This window comes from Apodemus sylvaticus, chromosome 2 (genome assembly GCF_947179515.1).
Source record: "Apodemus sylvaticus chromosome 2, mApoSyl1.1, whole genome shotgun sequence".
In the NCBI taxonomy this organism is placed as follows: domain Eukaryota; kingdom Metazoa; phylum Chordata; class Mammalia; order Rodentia; family Muridae; genus Apodemus; species Apodemus sylvaticus.
Genome location: NC_067473.1, coordinates 75,630,982 through 75,647,727, shown reverse-complemented (window position 1 = coordinate 75,647,727; position 16,746 = coordinate 75,630,982). Strand labels below are relative to the sequence as shown.

At 44.0% G+C, this 16,746-nt stretch overlaps 1 protein-coding gene across 1 annotated transcript; it reads left to right on the top strand.

Moving 5' to 3' along the window:
* Positions 1 to 277: 277 nt before the first annotated feature.
* Positions 278 to 3,976, top strand: Npvf (neuropeptide VF precursor). The gene is given in 4 exon segments (XM_052172530.1): positions 278 to 415; positions 1,877 to 2,256; positions 3,819 to 3,856; positions 3,859 to 3,976. Coding segments are annotated over 4 exon segments (609 nt in total). The 3' UTR covers positions 3,912 to 3,976.
* The last annotated feature ends 12,770 nt before the right edge of the window (positions 3,977 to 16,746 follow it).

Below are 16,746 nucleotides of genomic sequence, written 5' to 3'. Positions count from 1 at the left end.
CTTAATGACTGTTGTCCCAATCTTACCTAATTAGGAGGACCTTCTAATGAGGAAAATTCTTTTCAAAGTCAATGGATTTGCAAACACGGACATTACTGTCTCCCCAGAATGAATTAAGCACATTCCTTGTGTGCATGTTTTAGTTACACACTCTAATTAATATTACTACTTAAAATATGTGGGATTTATCTTACAGTATAAAAACACCATGAGTTCTCTTCTCATAGACTCATAGACACCAGGCTCAACATATTAACCTAATCTAGATTTAGACAAAATGGAAATCATTTCATCAAAACGATTCATTTTATTGACTTTAGCAATTTCAAGCTTCTTAACATCAAACATCTTCTGTACAGATGAATTAATATTGCCTCATTTTCACAGCAAAGAAGGTTATGGAAAATATTCCCAGGTAAGTTATGAAGACTACCTATTACAATTAATATTTTATATGTACACACGCTAACATAACTGACATTCTAAATCCACATGCTAACATATACATTCTACATATACATACTAACAACTGACATTCTATATGCATACACTAATATAACTGACATTCTATATGTATACCTAATATAACTGATATTCTATATGTACATACTACTATAACTGAAATTCTATATGTACACATGCTAATAACTGACATTCAATACGCATGCTCACGTATGCACATATACTATTTATCTTGAATCTAATGCTTTTGTAAAGAGTAAGTAATAAGCAAGTTTATGCTTTGCTTTGTTTTGGATTTCGGGTTTCTGTCATAGTTTGGCTTTTCTGTGACAACATATGATGTTGCTTTGTAAAGTTTAGCACGACTGCAATTAGCTTGACATCTCAGTGACACGTACACCCCACTCAGTGTAGTATTTAGCAAAAGAAAGGAGAATGGTACATATCAATTGACGGAGAGTGCATGCCTGCAATAAAGACACATAGAAATAACATCTGGATGCACTTCAGCTGGAAGCTTGCATGACAAACTCGGTATTTGTATTTTCTCCTTTAGCAATTACAAGCTGGTAAAGATTACATTATCTTTAAATCCTGATAAAATGTTCATCCCTACATCAGGGAAGTGCAGGAAACTTCAAGTTATGTTTATTCTTAGTGTTTATATGTTCTGAAAATTTCTTGTTAGTATGTTTCAGTCAGATTATCATAAAAAAGAATTATTTAAAAATTTTTTTTGCATGTGGTCCAGTGTGTAGGACAGAACCAGATCTAACTAACTATCCACTGCACTCTCTGTGGCTCCCACAGAGTCAGATTGTTGGATTTTGGCTTTTCACTAAAAATGTAATTTGTAGTCTAATTAAAGTGCAACTGGTTTTTTGAAATGTGTTTTTAGAGTGAAACTCTAAATATAAGGGAGTAAAGAAAGAAAGTCGACGGGCCTATTCCCAGACCAGGCGAGATCCAGTCCTGTGGGTCTTTAAAGGGTGAGGTGGAGCACAAGCCCGAGGGGAATGGAAGTTTTCTCTAAAGCCATAATATAAGCATATAAAAATACCCCATAAACAATATGAATCAAAAACCTGAAAGAGAATAACTGTAATAAAATAAACTTTTGCCTTATTTCAATACTTCATTATGTCCCTGCTGCTTAAACATACTGCTGCACTCACTATATATTTTTTATTAATATTTTATAGATGTCTTATAATAGTCAAGGGACAGAGAAACTAGATTGCTTTAAGAAGCTTAATACAGATTATTTATTTAAAAATTCTGCATATAGAAACACAAACTTTGTTTATAGCTAGAGCAAGTCTGCAGATTAAAGTCTGGATTTAAGTTAATTTAGGGTTTAAATCTATGGCTTGTAATAATAATAAATTATTTTAATTCTTGTTTCTAATTATAGCTGAGAGGAATCCCAAAAGGGGAAAAGGAAAGAAGTGTCAGTTTTCAAGAACTAAAAGATTGGGGGGCAAAGAATGTTATTAAGATGAGTCCAGCCCCTGCCAACAAAGTGCCCCACTCAGCAGCTAACCTGCCCCTGAGGTTTGGGAGGACCACAGAAGAGAAGAGAAGCCCCACAGCACGGGCCAACATGGAGGCAGGGACCATGAGTCATTTTCCCAGCCTGCCCCAAAGGTTTGGGAGAACAGCAGCCAGAAGCATCCCCAAGACACCGGCTGGTTTGCCACAGAAATCCCTGCATTCGCTGGCCTCCAGTGCGTTGCTCTACGCCATAACCTGCCAACATCAAGAAATTCAGGGTCCTGGTGGAAAGCAACCGAGGTAAGTGTGAGAAAGCTGGTCAGCTGCACAGGCAGAGAATTCAAAATGTGTAGCCCGCACTGTCAAAGCGGACAGCTAAGAAAGCCAGCTTCTCAGAAGGACAAAGGCAACATCCCAAGTCAATGAACGCCTGTACATTCAGAGCTCTTCAAGGAAGGGCACCACGGGCCAAGCACTATGTCCATGCAATGACGGATTTAAGCTATGCCATATTGTGCAATGTTTCATCTCTCTAAAATAAAAGTCCCACGTGGGAGAATTGTTCCCCAGTTTAGATGATGCAGCTATCTCAATCAGATGGCAAGTGTAGGGACTTTCCCCCCAAGAATACTTTTGGGATGGTGAGGGAGATGGAATGTGGGCCTTATGCATGCTAGGTAGGTAGATGCTCTACCACTGTCAAGTTGGATTCCGTTTCTGCCCAAGTTTTAAATTAAAGTTTTCTGTGTGCTTTTATACATAAGTCCTTCTACAGTCATTCTTTGTATTAACTGAAAAGTATTTATTATCCAGTATCTATAAATCATAGTATCAGTTGCTATATAAGATTATAAAATGTTATTTCTTGTAGAGACCACATATTAAGAAAAGCAGAATTCCTGACTTTGGTTAGATGCTGAAGGACATAGGGTTACAGAGTCTGAGAAGATGTCTAGGAATACACCTGGCTTACTGTTTCCAAGAACTTGCAACCATCTGACTTACATGTTTAGGCTCCGTTCCCTTTAACAGATCTCCGTTTCTGTAAGCCCCTTCATTTTATCTAGTGCCCTACTCTTAGGGCCGAGGCCTGTGACTGCCCCATAGTAAGCCCTGCATATTTGAGAAAATAATTGAATGCCATAAGAAACTAATAAGATCCTACGAAGGCAGGTGGATCCGTGGGAAGGAATCCAGAGATCTTTCCTCCAGAGGATGGCTGGACTCTGAACATGAAGAGACTGTGGGGATAAGACAGGTCACTTCCAGGCTAAAGGCTAAGGATGAGCCAAGGCCCTGAAGAAGGCAAGCCATGGGGAGGGAGGGGCCTCTGCATGGGCAGGAACAGTGAAGAGACCAGGAAAGGGCAGGGGCAGGGGTCAGAGGGCAAGCAAAATGCAGACAAACTGGGTCCAGACACAGCTTGGGACCCCAGTCATTAGGAGATGGAGAGTTGCTGTCATTTTGCTGAGGTCCTGGGGTATATAAAATATAATATGGGGTAGATTTGCACAACTGTCAATGGTAAGTGTCCATAACAAATTCAGAAGCCCCCAGAATCTTTCATTTCAACTACAACCCAATTCAGCTAAAGTATAACTAATTACAAGGAAGATTTTTTTTTAATTTTTTTTATATTTTATTTATTTTATTTTGAGATATCATCTCACAGTGTAGTTCTGACTGTGCTGGAACTGTCTATGTAAACCAAGCTTGGCTCACACTCACAGAGATCCACCTGCCTATGTCTCCCAACTGCTGAGCTCAGGGCGTGCGCATCTACACCCTGGATGGCTGTATTTTGATGTCCCTCTGCTTGCTAGTGCTCTGAGAGATGAGAACCCCGTCCTGTTCCATTTCAGGAGACGAGCGTTCACGGAAACAGATGACGCAGAGAGGAAACCAGAAAAATAGGAAACCTGGAGCCCATCCTTCAAGAGACTACAAGGCTGTGACCTGTGGCCTGAGCAGCTCTGGGGTGTTGACAAGGAAGAGCATCAGCGAGAGCCATTATTCCTGTCAGTATGGTTATGTTAGCGGCTGTTAAACAGGATCAAGGATGATTGTAATGTAAACTTGAAGTAACTTTTGTTAGAATAAAACAGTATTGTAAATAAAGAAGCCTCTGGTTAATAAGGGGGTAGAAGGGAGGGAACGTGGGAGGGAAGGAGGGAGGGAGGGAAGTAAGGAGGGAGAGAAAGGAGGAACAGAGGAAGGGAGGGAGGGATAGAGAAGGAGGGAGAAGAGAGACTGAAGCTACAAGACTACACATCACAACACGTGCGTCCCTTCCTCCCTACACCCTAGCCAACATCGATCGCTTCCTCCTGTTCACTGGGTCTGGGCCACAGGGGCCTGGTACTTACTCCCCAGCACCCAGCACCCAGTACCCAGCACCCAGCACCAGCTCCAGCTCCAGCTCAGTCATCCAGCAGCTGAGATTACAGGGACGGAGCTTGGGGCGGGGAGGGCTTCTGTATTTAGGTGATGAAGCAAAACCTCCCAAAGGTGCAGAAACGCAGTCAGCCCAGGCTCCTGGACAGCTCCTGCTGTCTCATGAAGCTGTGAGGCCTGGGCAGGATCCACATGAGCAGAGCAGCTGCCCAGCCCCTTGGGTCCTTTCTGCATTCCCCCATCCTTGCAGCATAATACCCCCAGGTCTTCAGTGCCCGATCAGACAGCCTGGTGCCTTTGGACGTCAACCCTGGGTTGTGTTTCCAGCAACCTAGATGAGAGGATGTTGGGTCTGCCTTCACTGCTCTCACCATGGAGAAAGTCCTATTGTAAAAAAAAAAAAAAAAAAAAAATCACAAAAAAGTTTGTGTAAAAACACATCCCTGTACTACATGGAGATTCTTCCTAAGTGTCTATCTGTCTGTCTGTCTGTCTGTCTATCATCTTTCTCTCTTTCACTGATACACATGCACACATACACACTCACACAAAACATGCAACCATATGCACAATTATGAGTGCTTACAAAGTTAAATAGAAGGCTGACCTAACAGATAACAAGGTAAAGGTTGATTGACAAGCAAGTAGTCCAAGGTGACGTAGTCACTTGTGAACATGTTTTAAAATTATTTCTCTCCTCCAGGTCACTTTAAGTGATTCTGTGACCAGCTGGAACTTAAAGCCAGACACCTCTCTGTGTAATTGTACAAGACAAAGGAAGCCCAAGGGCATAGAGGCACAAAAGAGAGACCACTGTGAGCTGATGCATTTAATGTCTCCTGTCCAAGTTCAGAAACTCACCTCTGTGTATCCCCCTGCTTCTCCTTTCAAACTTTAAGGTTTTGATTTGATGGAAAACCATCTGGCCACTCCTCAACCAACAATTTATAAATGCACAGAACCAAACTCAAACGCACGGCCATCCGACCTTAGTCCTAAGAATATGAAGCTCTTCATCAGTTGTAACAGGCTTACTGAACAGCCTCAGCTCCACGGGGGACCCACAGGAAATGATTTTCTTCTCCCCCCATTCCCCCATCAGCCTCTACTGGGCCTTGTGACTCTCCCACTCCTGCTGGGCAGAGATTCATTAACAATACCCTGGACAGACTCCATAACTTCCTTGGTCACTTCCTGATATTAAAAAACTCTGTCAAGTCCGGGTGAAGACACCATCCTCATATCCTCATATCGAAGGCAAATTCTTCAGTCCCTCACCACTGGCTGGCCGGTGGGCGGGGAAGACCCACAGTGGGGAATAGATGATTCGGCTCTTTCCTGTTCTTGCATGACTTTTGTGACCCATGTATCCTGTCTTGTTTATGCCCCAAGTGGTTGCTGGAAAGGTGAATATAAATAAATATGTATGTGTGTGTGTGTGTGTGTGTGTGTGTGTGTATTCTCAGGATGGCTTTGTCCTCCTTTGCATATCTATAGAACAACCAATTTAAACCTATCCCTGACTAGCTTACAAATAAATGAGACTCGGACTATGGCTATTTTTTTGGCTTTGACAATTACTGGGAGGTAACCCCTAATCTGCTTTTCTAACTGCTGACCTGGTTACCTTCCCAGCAGTGTACCCCAAACACTTGCTGATTCTCCTGGCCACATACTCATGGTCCATCTCCCCTTCAGGTGGCTTCCTGCTCTCGCCTGGTTCCTCCTCCTTTCCCTCCTGTTCTCTCTCCTCCCTCTACTCCACTCCCAACCAGGTAACTCAAAGCCCGCCTACCTCTAATCCCTCCAGTAATTGGACATAGCCAATTTTACTTAACCAATAGTTTTAAATTAAGGAACAAGGTTTGCACAACAAAGCTTTGCATCTAGGAGAATTTGCTCATAAGTCTAAACCTCATGATACAGAATTATAGCATCACATAATTTGGTCCATAGCAACAGACCAAACCTCAACATCTTTCACTCTGCTCAGTTAGAGCTTAGGGAAGGCCTCCTAGGATCCACTGAGCTCTTCCCAATTACCGTCCTCTCATGCACCCCGCCCCAATGCTGTAGTCCTCCCTGGGGCCTCACCAGCATGGAGCAAATTACAGCATCATGCTCCTAAACCTCCAAAACTGTGTGCTAAGCTGCCTCTTTTTTAAATAAGGAACCCAGTTGGAGGTATTTTGTTATAGCAATCAAGAGTAAAGACCCACCCCTTCCAAGGTTGTGACCCCTATTACCTCCTACTATACTCCAAAACTAGTGTCAAACATCCAGCCCATGAACAAGCTGAAATACCCAGGCCTTAGCATTGGCTTCCAGAGATCTTTGGCAGGCAGGCCCACTGCTGGGTGTCTTATCCACAGTCCTTCGTTGCTTATCCCAGAGTGACTTCACACATCTGTGACCTGAGTAGTCTGACAGGGCCCCAGGCTTGATGCTAAAATATGGAGATAACTTATGTGATCCTCAAGGGCTCCTGTGTTGGAAACTTGGTCCTCATTGTGACAATATGGAGATGTGAGACTAGGAGGATGTTCATAGGTCATGGGGAGAACCACGGCAAAGGGCATTAAAGAAGTATTAATAGGAGTCTGGGTGAGTTTGCGTGACCTTAGGTCACACAGACCCAAGTCTTGTGATTGCCTCTTTAGCTTTCTGTCCTACAAGTCAATCACTCACTCCTGCCCAGAAAGGCTCCCGACATTGTGTGTGATTGTGGTTAGAATATGAAATGTGCTCCCAAACTCATGCTTGAGCAGTGATTGAATCACATGGGTACTGAATTAATCCATTGTGCTGGAGAGTTTTGTGTCAATTTGACCCAAGTAGAGTTATCTGAAAGAAGGAAACCATAATTGTGAAAATGCATCCTTAAGATCCGGGTCTGTTTAGTATTATAGCCTGTTCTGCTTCCTTCAAACTTGACAATTCATCTATTTGTACTTTTTTGTGTGTGTGTGGTACTGGAAAATACAGTCTTCCACTTGACTGCATCAAGAAAAAGGAGAGAGAGGAGAATGAACAGAAATCTTTCCCTGTCCATGGCTGAAAGCCTACCAGATGCTATGACTTTGCTTCTTAAAAACCATCAGATCAGCCAGGCCTGGTCTACGGAGTGAGTTCCAGGACAGCCAGGGCTACACAGAGAAACTCTGTCGGGGTGGGGGTGGGGGGTGCATCAGATCTTTGTCTTTCATTACTGTTGCTGGTTTTTATTTATTTTATGTGTATGTGTGCTTTGTCTACATGTATGTCTGTGTACCTCATATATACTTGGCACTGACAGAGATCAGAAGAGGACATCAGATCCCTCAGAAGTTGAGTTACTGTTTTGAGCCACCATGTGGCTGCTGGGAATTGAACTTGACTTCTCAGAAGAATAGCAACCGCTCTTAACCACCCAGCTGTCTCTCCAGCCGCCCTCTGTGCTTTCTAAGTAAAAAAATACATCACACTTAATTAACTTGATTTAATACCTCCAACCTTATTTTAAAAAATAATAGCACATCATTGTACCCCACAAATCTACTCAAGTATAATTTTTCTGTGTATAATAAAAAGAGAGACTCAAAACTTGGAAAAATAATGTGCATACGCACATACAAAGCCATGGTCCTGTTGTAATCATATTTCAATTGGCTTTCAGAGTCCATTAGCCAGTTCATTCCCTACCTCCTACACCACCAACCAGGAGGGGGGCTCCTACACCACCAAGGGGGGGGGCGCTGACTTTGTAGACCCGCAGTGTGAGTGAGCCAGGAGTTTTCCTCCAGCCTGGCTGCTCCATTGTATTCCACTGGCAGGGAGGAGACTCCAGATGAGAGGCAGGAGACTCTCCAAACCAGAGACTAGCTCTTTGCCTGCAGCCCTAGCGTCCCCCATAATACCTTCCCGGCTGTCCTGGGCAGAGTCCTGGAGCATGGATTCCCACTCCATACACACCCCATTCTCCTCTGGGGGCCCCTAAGTAGGAAGGACCTAACTCACTCTCTTGTGAAGTGCACATATCCAAGCCCAGTTCACCTTTCCTACTTAGCACGATTTCAAGGAAACTCTGCACTGCCTTTCTTGCTTTTAGCATTTGGAGCCTTTGTTTCAATAAACCACACAAAGGACATTTCCTTAACTAAGGGAAGCCCCTCACCTTGGATAGGGGGAAAGGATAGCAAGGTAAAGACTTTGTTCAAAGAACTTTTAACAAATACAAATGCTCCCCTTGTATGTCTCCTAGTGAGGAGGGATCCAGACTCAGTATAACTAACTTCCAACCATGTACAGTTGCTGACTTGTGCTGGGAATTTTACAACTATTGGACTTTGGTGTTGACCTGCAGCATAGAGGGAGGAGTGCTCCTGGTAAGGAGCACTGAGAGCCGCCAGGAGGAAGTTTGCTCCGAAGCATCAAGCAGACTGCAGGTTTTCCTGAAGAATTCAGAATTGACGCTTTTGGATCATTTAAGTGTATGTGCTTCCTGCTGCCTGTGGAGATCAGAATAACCCACACCTTTTGCCAGAATAAGTGCTCAGAGCCGCTAAGCCATCTCTCCAGGCCCATCAGAAGAGATTTTGATGTCAAAAAGTTTAAGAATCACAGCAACAGATTTATTCTAGTATAATTTTAAGCGAGCATCTATTTCAATTAATAGATGATTGATGTTTCTCACTGGCCCCAAACAATATCTTCTTACAGCAGGGGCGGGGGGAGAGGGAGACAGGGAGACAGGGAGACAGGGAGACAGGGAGACAGGGAGACAGAGAGACAGAGAGACAGAGAGACAGAGAGACAGAGAGACAGGGAGACAGGGAGACTGGAAGAGAAGGAAAGAGGGAGAGAGGGAGAGAGGGAGAGAGGGAGAGAGGGCGCTCTTCCAGCACTTTCCTTTCTATAACCTACCTGGATTGGTGCCACCCTACATCCCAGCAGGCCTGTGAAGGGGGACAGAGGACAGAGGCTTCAGGAAAAGCTGTGGATTGGGCTGCTCTGATACAGGGATTTCATGGAAGTGACTGCCACGTGGTCTCAGCACCACACACCGTACATCATGATCTGACAATGACCTTGAAAAAATACAAAAATAAGGAAAAGTGTCCTGACTCTGAGGCAATTTCTTATGAGAGAAATGAAAGGTCGGTGCTCACCTGACTGTGACCAAAGAAATGAAATAGGTCAGAGGTAAGTGCGCTGGCTCCGTGTATCCGGTCCCTTTTCTCCTTCTTAAAGAGCTGCCTGGGCCGTGACATGGTTCCTCTCCTTTAGAAGTTAGGAAATTACAACACTGCAGAACGAACGAACCAAACCTCATGCTATTTTCTGTACCTGTATCTATGTCAGTTTCTTCATCAGGAAAGCCTGTGTCCCGCCTCTCAAAATCCCTGTTCAAGTTTTTATGCAGATACATGCAACAGAAAAACCTAAATAACATTGTTCCAACTAAGAAAAGCTTCTTTCTTCTCACGTAAAAATGGGGGTGGGGTGGGTAGTCCGGAGCTGGTGTAAAAATTTAGCAGCAGCCACCAGGGACCCAGTTTCCTGACATCTTTCCCTCCTACAGGTCTTAGCAAGCTACCAGGTCTCTTTCTGAGAGCAGAAACAGAGCCAAGGCAAAGGAGTCCTCTATTTGAAAAAAACAAACAAACAAAAAAAAAAAAAAACAAGATAAACTGCTCTTCAAACACTAACCAGTGATTCCCTCTTTCTTTTGTGCAAATGGCCACCGTTATCTGCAAACAGGACACAGAAATAATGCCTCTTTCCACTGCACGAGGTGGCCCCGACCCCTATTCCTTTGAAGAAAAAGGCAATCGTGTGGCAATCGGACGGGCAACGCTACAAGCTCACTTCCTTGGTATAGAAAATCTGTTCACTAGACCACAAGGAGCCACTGCCTTTGGACTGGGCACCATCGGCTCACTGCCAGTTTTACCTGTTATGTGCCAATGGAACCATATCTCTTAACACTACCAAATGTTGTGACTATTTGTTGCTGTAGGGATTATGTCTGTCTTACCATTTACTACTATTCTGTTACACTGTTTTCTATACATGAGAAGGGGGATTAGAAGAAACAGGAGCCAACAAACCAGTTTAACTGGCATTAGTCTGTCCTAAAGGTACCACTCTCCTCTACCTATGGCCCTGTCCACCAGCAATGGCGTATCCTCCAGCTCCTAACATCCTGCTCCTAACACACGGAGCACGCAGGAAACACCAGCTGAATTAAGCATCAATGATAAAAACTACAGGATCCCGAGATTAAACCCTTAGTGTTTTAAACTACCACACATGGATGTGGAAGGGAGGAAGGGAAGGGGGAGGGGCGGAAGGGAAGCGGCAGAGCAGCAGGGAGGAAGGGAGGGGAAGAGAGACAGGATATAGATTCTGGGAAAGCATTGCTTCATCTCTTCCCTGAGGCCTCTAACTGTTGAGGAGGAAAGGAGCACCCACCCACCTCATCAGGAATAAGAGGTAAGGGGCACAGGGTCGCAGAAGCAGAAGGGGACCATTGTTATCTTGGATCATTAAGGAGCAACTAACACTTTTTCTTCTCCAGCAGTCAAAGTGTTTGGGGTTGTATGTCTGTCTGTACAGACATGTGCACACATGCAATGTGTAAGTGTGAATGCATGTGTCCACGTGCATATGCATGGAAAGGCCTCGGGTGCTGAGGGGTTTATTTTTCCTTTTCTTTCTCATTGTTTTTAAGAAATTCAAGCAGGCTAAGCCCCCGAGACCCACCTGCTTCTACATCCTCCATTCCATGATGACAAGTGAACCACCATAAACCTCAAGTTCTTGTGCCTGCAAGGCAGGACTTTACCAACTAAACTATCTCCCCAGCTCCCAAAGTGCTCCTGTTGGTGAAGACCAACTTCCCATTCTGCTTCAGCCATGGAGCTGGGCCAGAGAGGTCCAGGAAACCTCGGTGACTGACAAGCAGAACTGGGGAGCAGTGGCCAAGAGGTGATCTCTGCCTCCAGAGGTCATACACTCCCTGGGTGATTTGCAGTCTGTTACAGATCTTATTCAAGACCTGGAACAAGACAATAAAGCAATTAAATCAGCAGTGTGCCCTGACCCAGCAGCATGAAGCATGGTAGACACCTCCACCCCTTCCCCCAGATAGGTGTCTGTAGTCATATGCTCAAGAGTATTCAGTTAGGAAATATTACCTAGCGAGCATCAGGCCCTCCTCACTATTCCCAGTCTATGTGAACTTCCTGTTTACTAATTAGCTCCTTCTCTGGGATATTTGTCAGACACTGCAGATTTTACTCGCTGCCGTGCTTTTTAAAGTGGGTACATAATGCTTGCCTTTTGAAACAAATTTTTATTGTGATAAAAATCCATAGCAGGGCGGTGGTGGCGCACGCCTTTAATCCCAGCACTTGGGAGGCAAAGGCAGACAGATTTCTGAGTTCGAGTCCAGCCTGGTCTACAGAGTGAGTTCCAGGACAGCCAGGGCTACACAGAGAAACCCTGTCTCAAAAACACCAAAAAAAAAAAAAAAATCCATATAGCATAACATGTATCATCTTCATCTCCTATAAGTTTACAATTCACTGAAGTATACTTCATTAGTCTTTTTCTGGCATCTGATTCTATTCATTATACACATGCTGATACAATGTAAGCATACACAAAGTTTTATATTAATTATGCAAAAAAAATCCCATGAACACAACAAAGCTGGCTATTTTCCAGAGGCCTGGGCTCTATACAGTGCCTTCCGTTACCCAGAAATGTTAAAACTTGTCACCTAAACATTTTTCTTCTATAATGTCCTGTCTCAGAGGAAGCTACATCTGTTGCCAGCCATTTTTTCTCCCCTTTAATTCACTCCTGGCTCTGGGCACACTGTACTGGCTGGGGTCCCAAGCTCATGGAGGGTCTGGAAATACCTGGGCGGGCACAACTTTCTGTGAGCCCGTCAGATATGAGGAGACATTTGAGAATAGTCATGAAAAGTCTGATTAGTTTAATTATCTTAAATGAAACACTGTGCTTGCTGGTGTGCTGTTTGGCAGTGCTTTCTCTTGAACTTGATAATGTGTTCACATTCTTCACATTAACATAACTCATTACATTACTTCATGTCTGTTTCAGATTAAAGTCAATTAAATTGAACACTTGATGTCAGAAAAATCTACATTAACAATTACCCCAAAAGATGTCCAAAGATAACAAATAGAAAAGTTCCTTATAAAAGTGTTTTCATCTCATAGTATAACATGACTGTATTATATGTAACTAAGGAAAAAGCGAGAATTATTACCCATATCCTCATCCTCAATATAAGAACTAAAATATGAAAGGAGTCAAACAGGAAAACCACTATTAGAATCAAGAACAGAACTAAATTATAGCCAGGATGATGTCAAATTATCTTTTTTTTTGTAGAAATAGAAAAATATTGTTTTAATCCTGAAGGAGAAATATCACAAAACTGATTTTACTTCTTGCCCAGATTTTTAGGCACTGGTATATTGTGGTTAATAAATCAGAATCTATTGTTCCTCTTTTGTAAAATATGTAATAAAAGTAATTAGCTATGAAAGTGCTTCATGTAATTTTCACACTTTCAAAATTAATTGTGTCATTTCCCTTTGTGAAGTGTTAAATAGAGCCGACATTGCAAAATTACTTTTAACCACTAGGGGGCAGAAAATGTTTCACATTTGTATATTACCAACTTTAAATTCTTAAGTTAAAATGAGTCTCCACTACAACAAAAGGTCCTCAAGGTCATCCTGTGTTCTGTACAGCACACTGCCCAAATAACGCTCAGTTGATTGCCTTAGGGTTGTTTAACTTTAAATGAGTGTATCGTCTCCTTGACTCAACAGTTCCCTGATGGTGGAAGTAAACATCCCTCTGAGCCTAACAAATCCTCCAGGAAAGGTGGGTTGCTTAAAGCAGGCTAGCAAACTCTGAGCACAAGCCAGGCCCTTTCTATGTTACAATGTCTGCAATGCAGTGAGAAGGTGGTGCTTCTTCTACAACTGACAACTGGGTTGTCGCTGAATTCACAGAGCTATAAATGCCTGGCTATTGACCCTGGAATCCTTGTTAGGTGAACTTGCCGTACCATGAGCTAATAACAGCTCTAATGTGGCAAGCATCTTCTTAGTTTCCCCTTAATGTACCTCGGTGACCCGATTAGCATGTCTCCCTTTCAATGAAGCCATTTCAGTAACTAAAGCATTACTTTGATTAAAAGATACAGCCTCTTCACTTTTTCTCTCTCCTTAACTTAAACACATTGTGGTAAATTGTCCCTCTTGGATTTCCATCTGAACGGGTGACATTTTAACTACTGCTCCTTGATCCTCCCCTCCCTGTCAGCCTTGGCCATGCCCCGCATCGCTGGACAGCTACAGGGCAATGGTAGGAGGCTGATGGCGGGAGGAACGGGGCTGGCAGGGAGCCAGGAATTATCTGTCACTGAAGCTGGTGACTTCTCTGATGCGTGGGCCTTGCAGGTCAAACCTCATACAGATTTTAACTTGCACGGCTTTACCCACCACCCTGAATCACTCCCGTTCTAAAGTGTTTTTCCTTAACAGAAACAATTCTCTCTCCACTTCCTAGGTCTATGACTGACACTCTTACAAACACTAAAAACCACAGAGTGATGATATGGAAAATCCGGGGGAGGGGCAGCACGGCAGTGTCTCCTCTTATTTAGTAGTAAGAGGAATCTGCTGCTAAAAGCAGGACTTTCAGACAAACACCAAATGTTCAAAGTACAGAAGTGTTGGGAAATGTCCTAATCAAGTCCATCACTTTACATGGTTAACAGATGCTAATAACAATATGGAGAGGTGCTGGCAAAATGGCTGGGGTGAAAGTAGCTACCACACAAGCCTGACTTTGACCCCTAAGATTTACATGGTGAAAGAGGAGAACTGACTCCTGCAGGCTGTCCTCTGCCCTCCATGTGCATACCATGACACACGTGTGCTCTCACACACAATAAAGGGACAATGATTGAGAGAGAGAGAGAGAGAGAGAGAGAGAGAGAGAGAGAGAGAGAAAGAGAGAGAGAGTTTGGAGACTATTGATGTCTAATTTTCTAAGCAGGTTCATAGGCATTGGTCTCCCGGGCCAAGATGGCACCGTAACGCCCAGTCACCAGAGACTGGTGCTTTAAACAAAAGAAATATCCTTTCCACAATTGGAGCAACTGGGGTCTGGGGAGAGGATGCCCACATGACTGAGCTCTGGGAGGGCTCTCATTGGCTTGCCCATAGCTGCCTTCTCTTCTCACTGTATACTGTCCTGTCCTGTCCTATCCTGTCCTGTCCTCGGTGCTTGTGCACTGTCAAACAGCTCCTCCTCTCTAGCCCTCATTCTTACTTTCTCTCCTATAGGATCAGAACTCCCATCCATCTAACCCAAGTTCTTCCCCAGACCCTATCTCCAGATGCCAATTGCACTGGGGGTTAGAGCTTCACCGTACGGAGCTGGGGAGGGTTGGGCATAATTCAGTCCCTACCACAGTCTGTGTCTATTACCCAAAGGTAATTCCCAGCATCTCTTTTCACTGTATTAAGAATCCCTAGCCAGGGGGAAAACTAGCATCCCATGTTCTGACCACACCAATAACTTCTCTGAAAATGAATTTTCCCACTTTTAACAATGTCATACCCATCCAAATTCTCAAGAGAGTGTAAAGATGGGGGAATTTGCATCATAGTTGGTACCAGGCCCCTAGGCCTCCCTTTAAAGCAGGACTTGTGCCCAAGTTGGCAATCCTGGCACAGAATGCCTCAACCACGTCAAGCTCCATGACCTTCCTAAATGCCATTGTGTAGCTAACAGCAGATCAAGACAGCAGGACAAAGGTCATCTCCTCCTGGACTGCTGTGACAGACAATGCCTGTTCCCAGATCCAGTGTTAGACAGCATCTTAACAGGCCCTCATCCGGGACAGGCTTCAGGATGTGCCCAGTTCTTAATTCGCTCTTCCTCCACAAGTGCTGGCCTTGTTGTTTGAGGCAGGATCTTCCATAACTCAAGCTGGCCTTTTGATCCTACCTCTTACCTCTACCTCTCCAATGCTGACGGTACAGGAATGAGCCACTCTGGGTACCTACCTTATTCCTCTGCTGCTGCAATAAAAGTGACTTAAGGGAAAGGGAAGCTTATTCTGACACAGTTTGTGGTGGTTTGGACAATAATGTTCCATCCAACCAATGTTTCATCCAGGAAGAGGGAAAGAGAGAGGGGGGAGGGGAAGGAGAGGGGGACAGATAGGGGGAGGGAGAGGGAGAGGAGAGGGAAGGGGAGGAGAGGGGGACAGGGAGGGGGAGGGGAAGGCAGAAGGGGAGAGGGGGAGGGAGAGGGAGAGGGAGAGAGACTCATGCTGCGTCTCACTTCCCTTTTCTCACTATACAGTCCAAGATCCCAACCAGGGAATGGGACTAACAATGTTTACAGGCCCCACTGTGCCCCCTTGATGTTGTGCTAACTGTCAGCTGATCATACACTTCAGATTTGTCTCTGATTCTCTATTTCTTTTTTTTTAAATATTTATTTATTTATTTATTATATGAAGAAAGTACACTGTAGCTGTCTTCAGACACACCAGAAAAGGTCATCCACTCTCATTACAGATGGTTGTGAGCCACCATGTGGTTGCTGGGATTTGAACTCAGGACCTCCAGAAGAGCAGTCAGTGCTCTTAACCACTGAGCCATCTCTCCAGCCCCTCTGATTCTCTATTTCATTCTACTGGTGCATGTCTCTTATGGTGCCAGTAAGTACTGTTTCCAGTCTACAGATTCCTGAAATAATATTAAGTCAAGGAGTGTGATGTTTCCAGCTCTTTGTCTCTCAGAATTACTTTAGCCATTAGGAGTTTTTATGATATGATTCCATAATTAATCTTGAAGTTTTTTTAAATTGTATAAAAATCTGACTGAACAGTAGGGCAGAGGAACTGCAGAGATGGCTCAGTAGGCGAGAGAACCCAAGTTCAGATTCCATCTCCCAGGGAGAAAGCTGGGTGTGGTGGTTTGAAGAGGAATTGCCCCATAAAGCCATGTGTTTGAATGCTTGGCCACAGGTAGTGGCATTATTAGACATATGGCCTCTTGGAGTAGAGTGGCCTTGTTGGAAGAAGTAGGTCACTGTGGAGGGAGGCTTTGCGGTCATCTTTGCTCAAGTTATGCCCAGCATTGCTCACAATCTCCTACTTCAGATCAAGATGCAGCACTCTCAGCTCCTTCTCCAGCGCCATGTCTGCCTTCATTTAGCCATGCTCCCCGCCATAATAATAACGAACCCTCTGAACCTGTAAGCCAGCCCCAGTTAAATGTTGTCCTTTGTAAGAGCTGCCATGGTCATGATGTCTCTTCACAGCAAAAAAAAAAAAAAAAAAAAAAA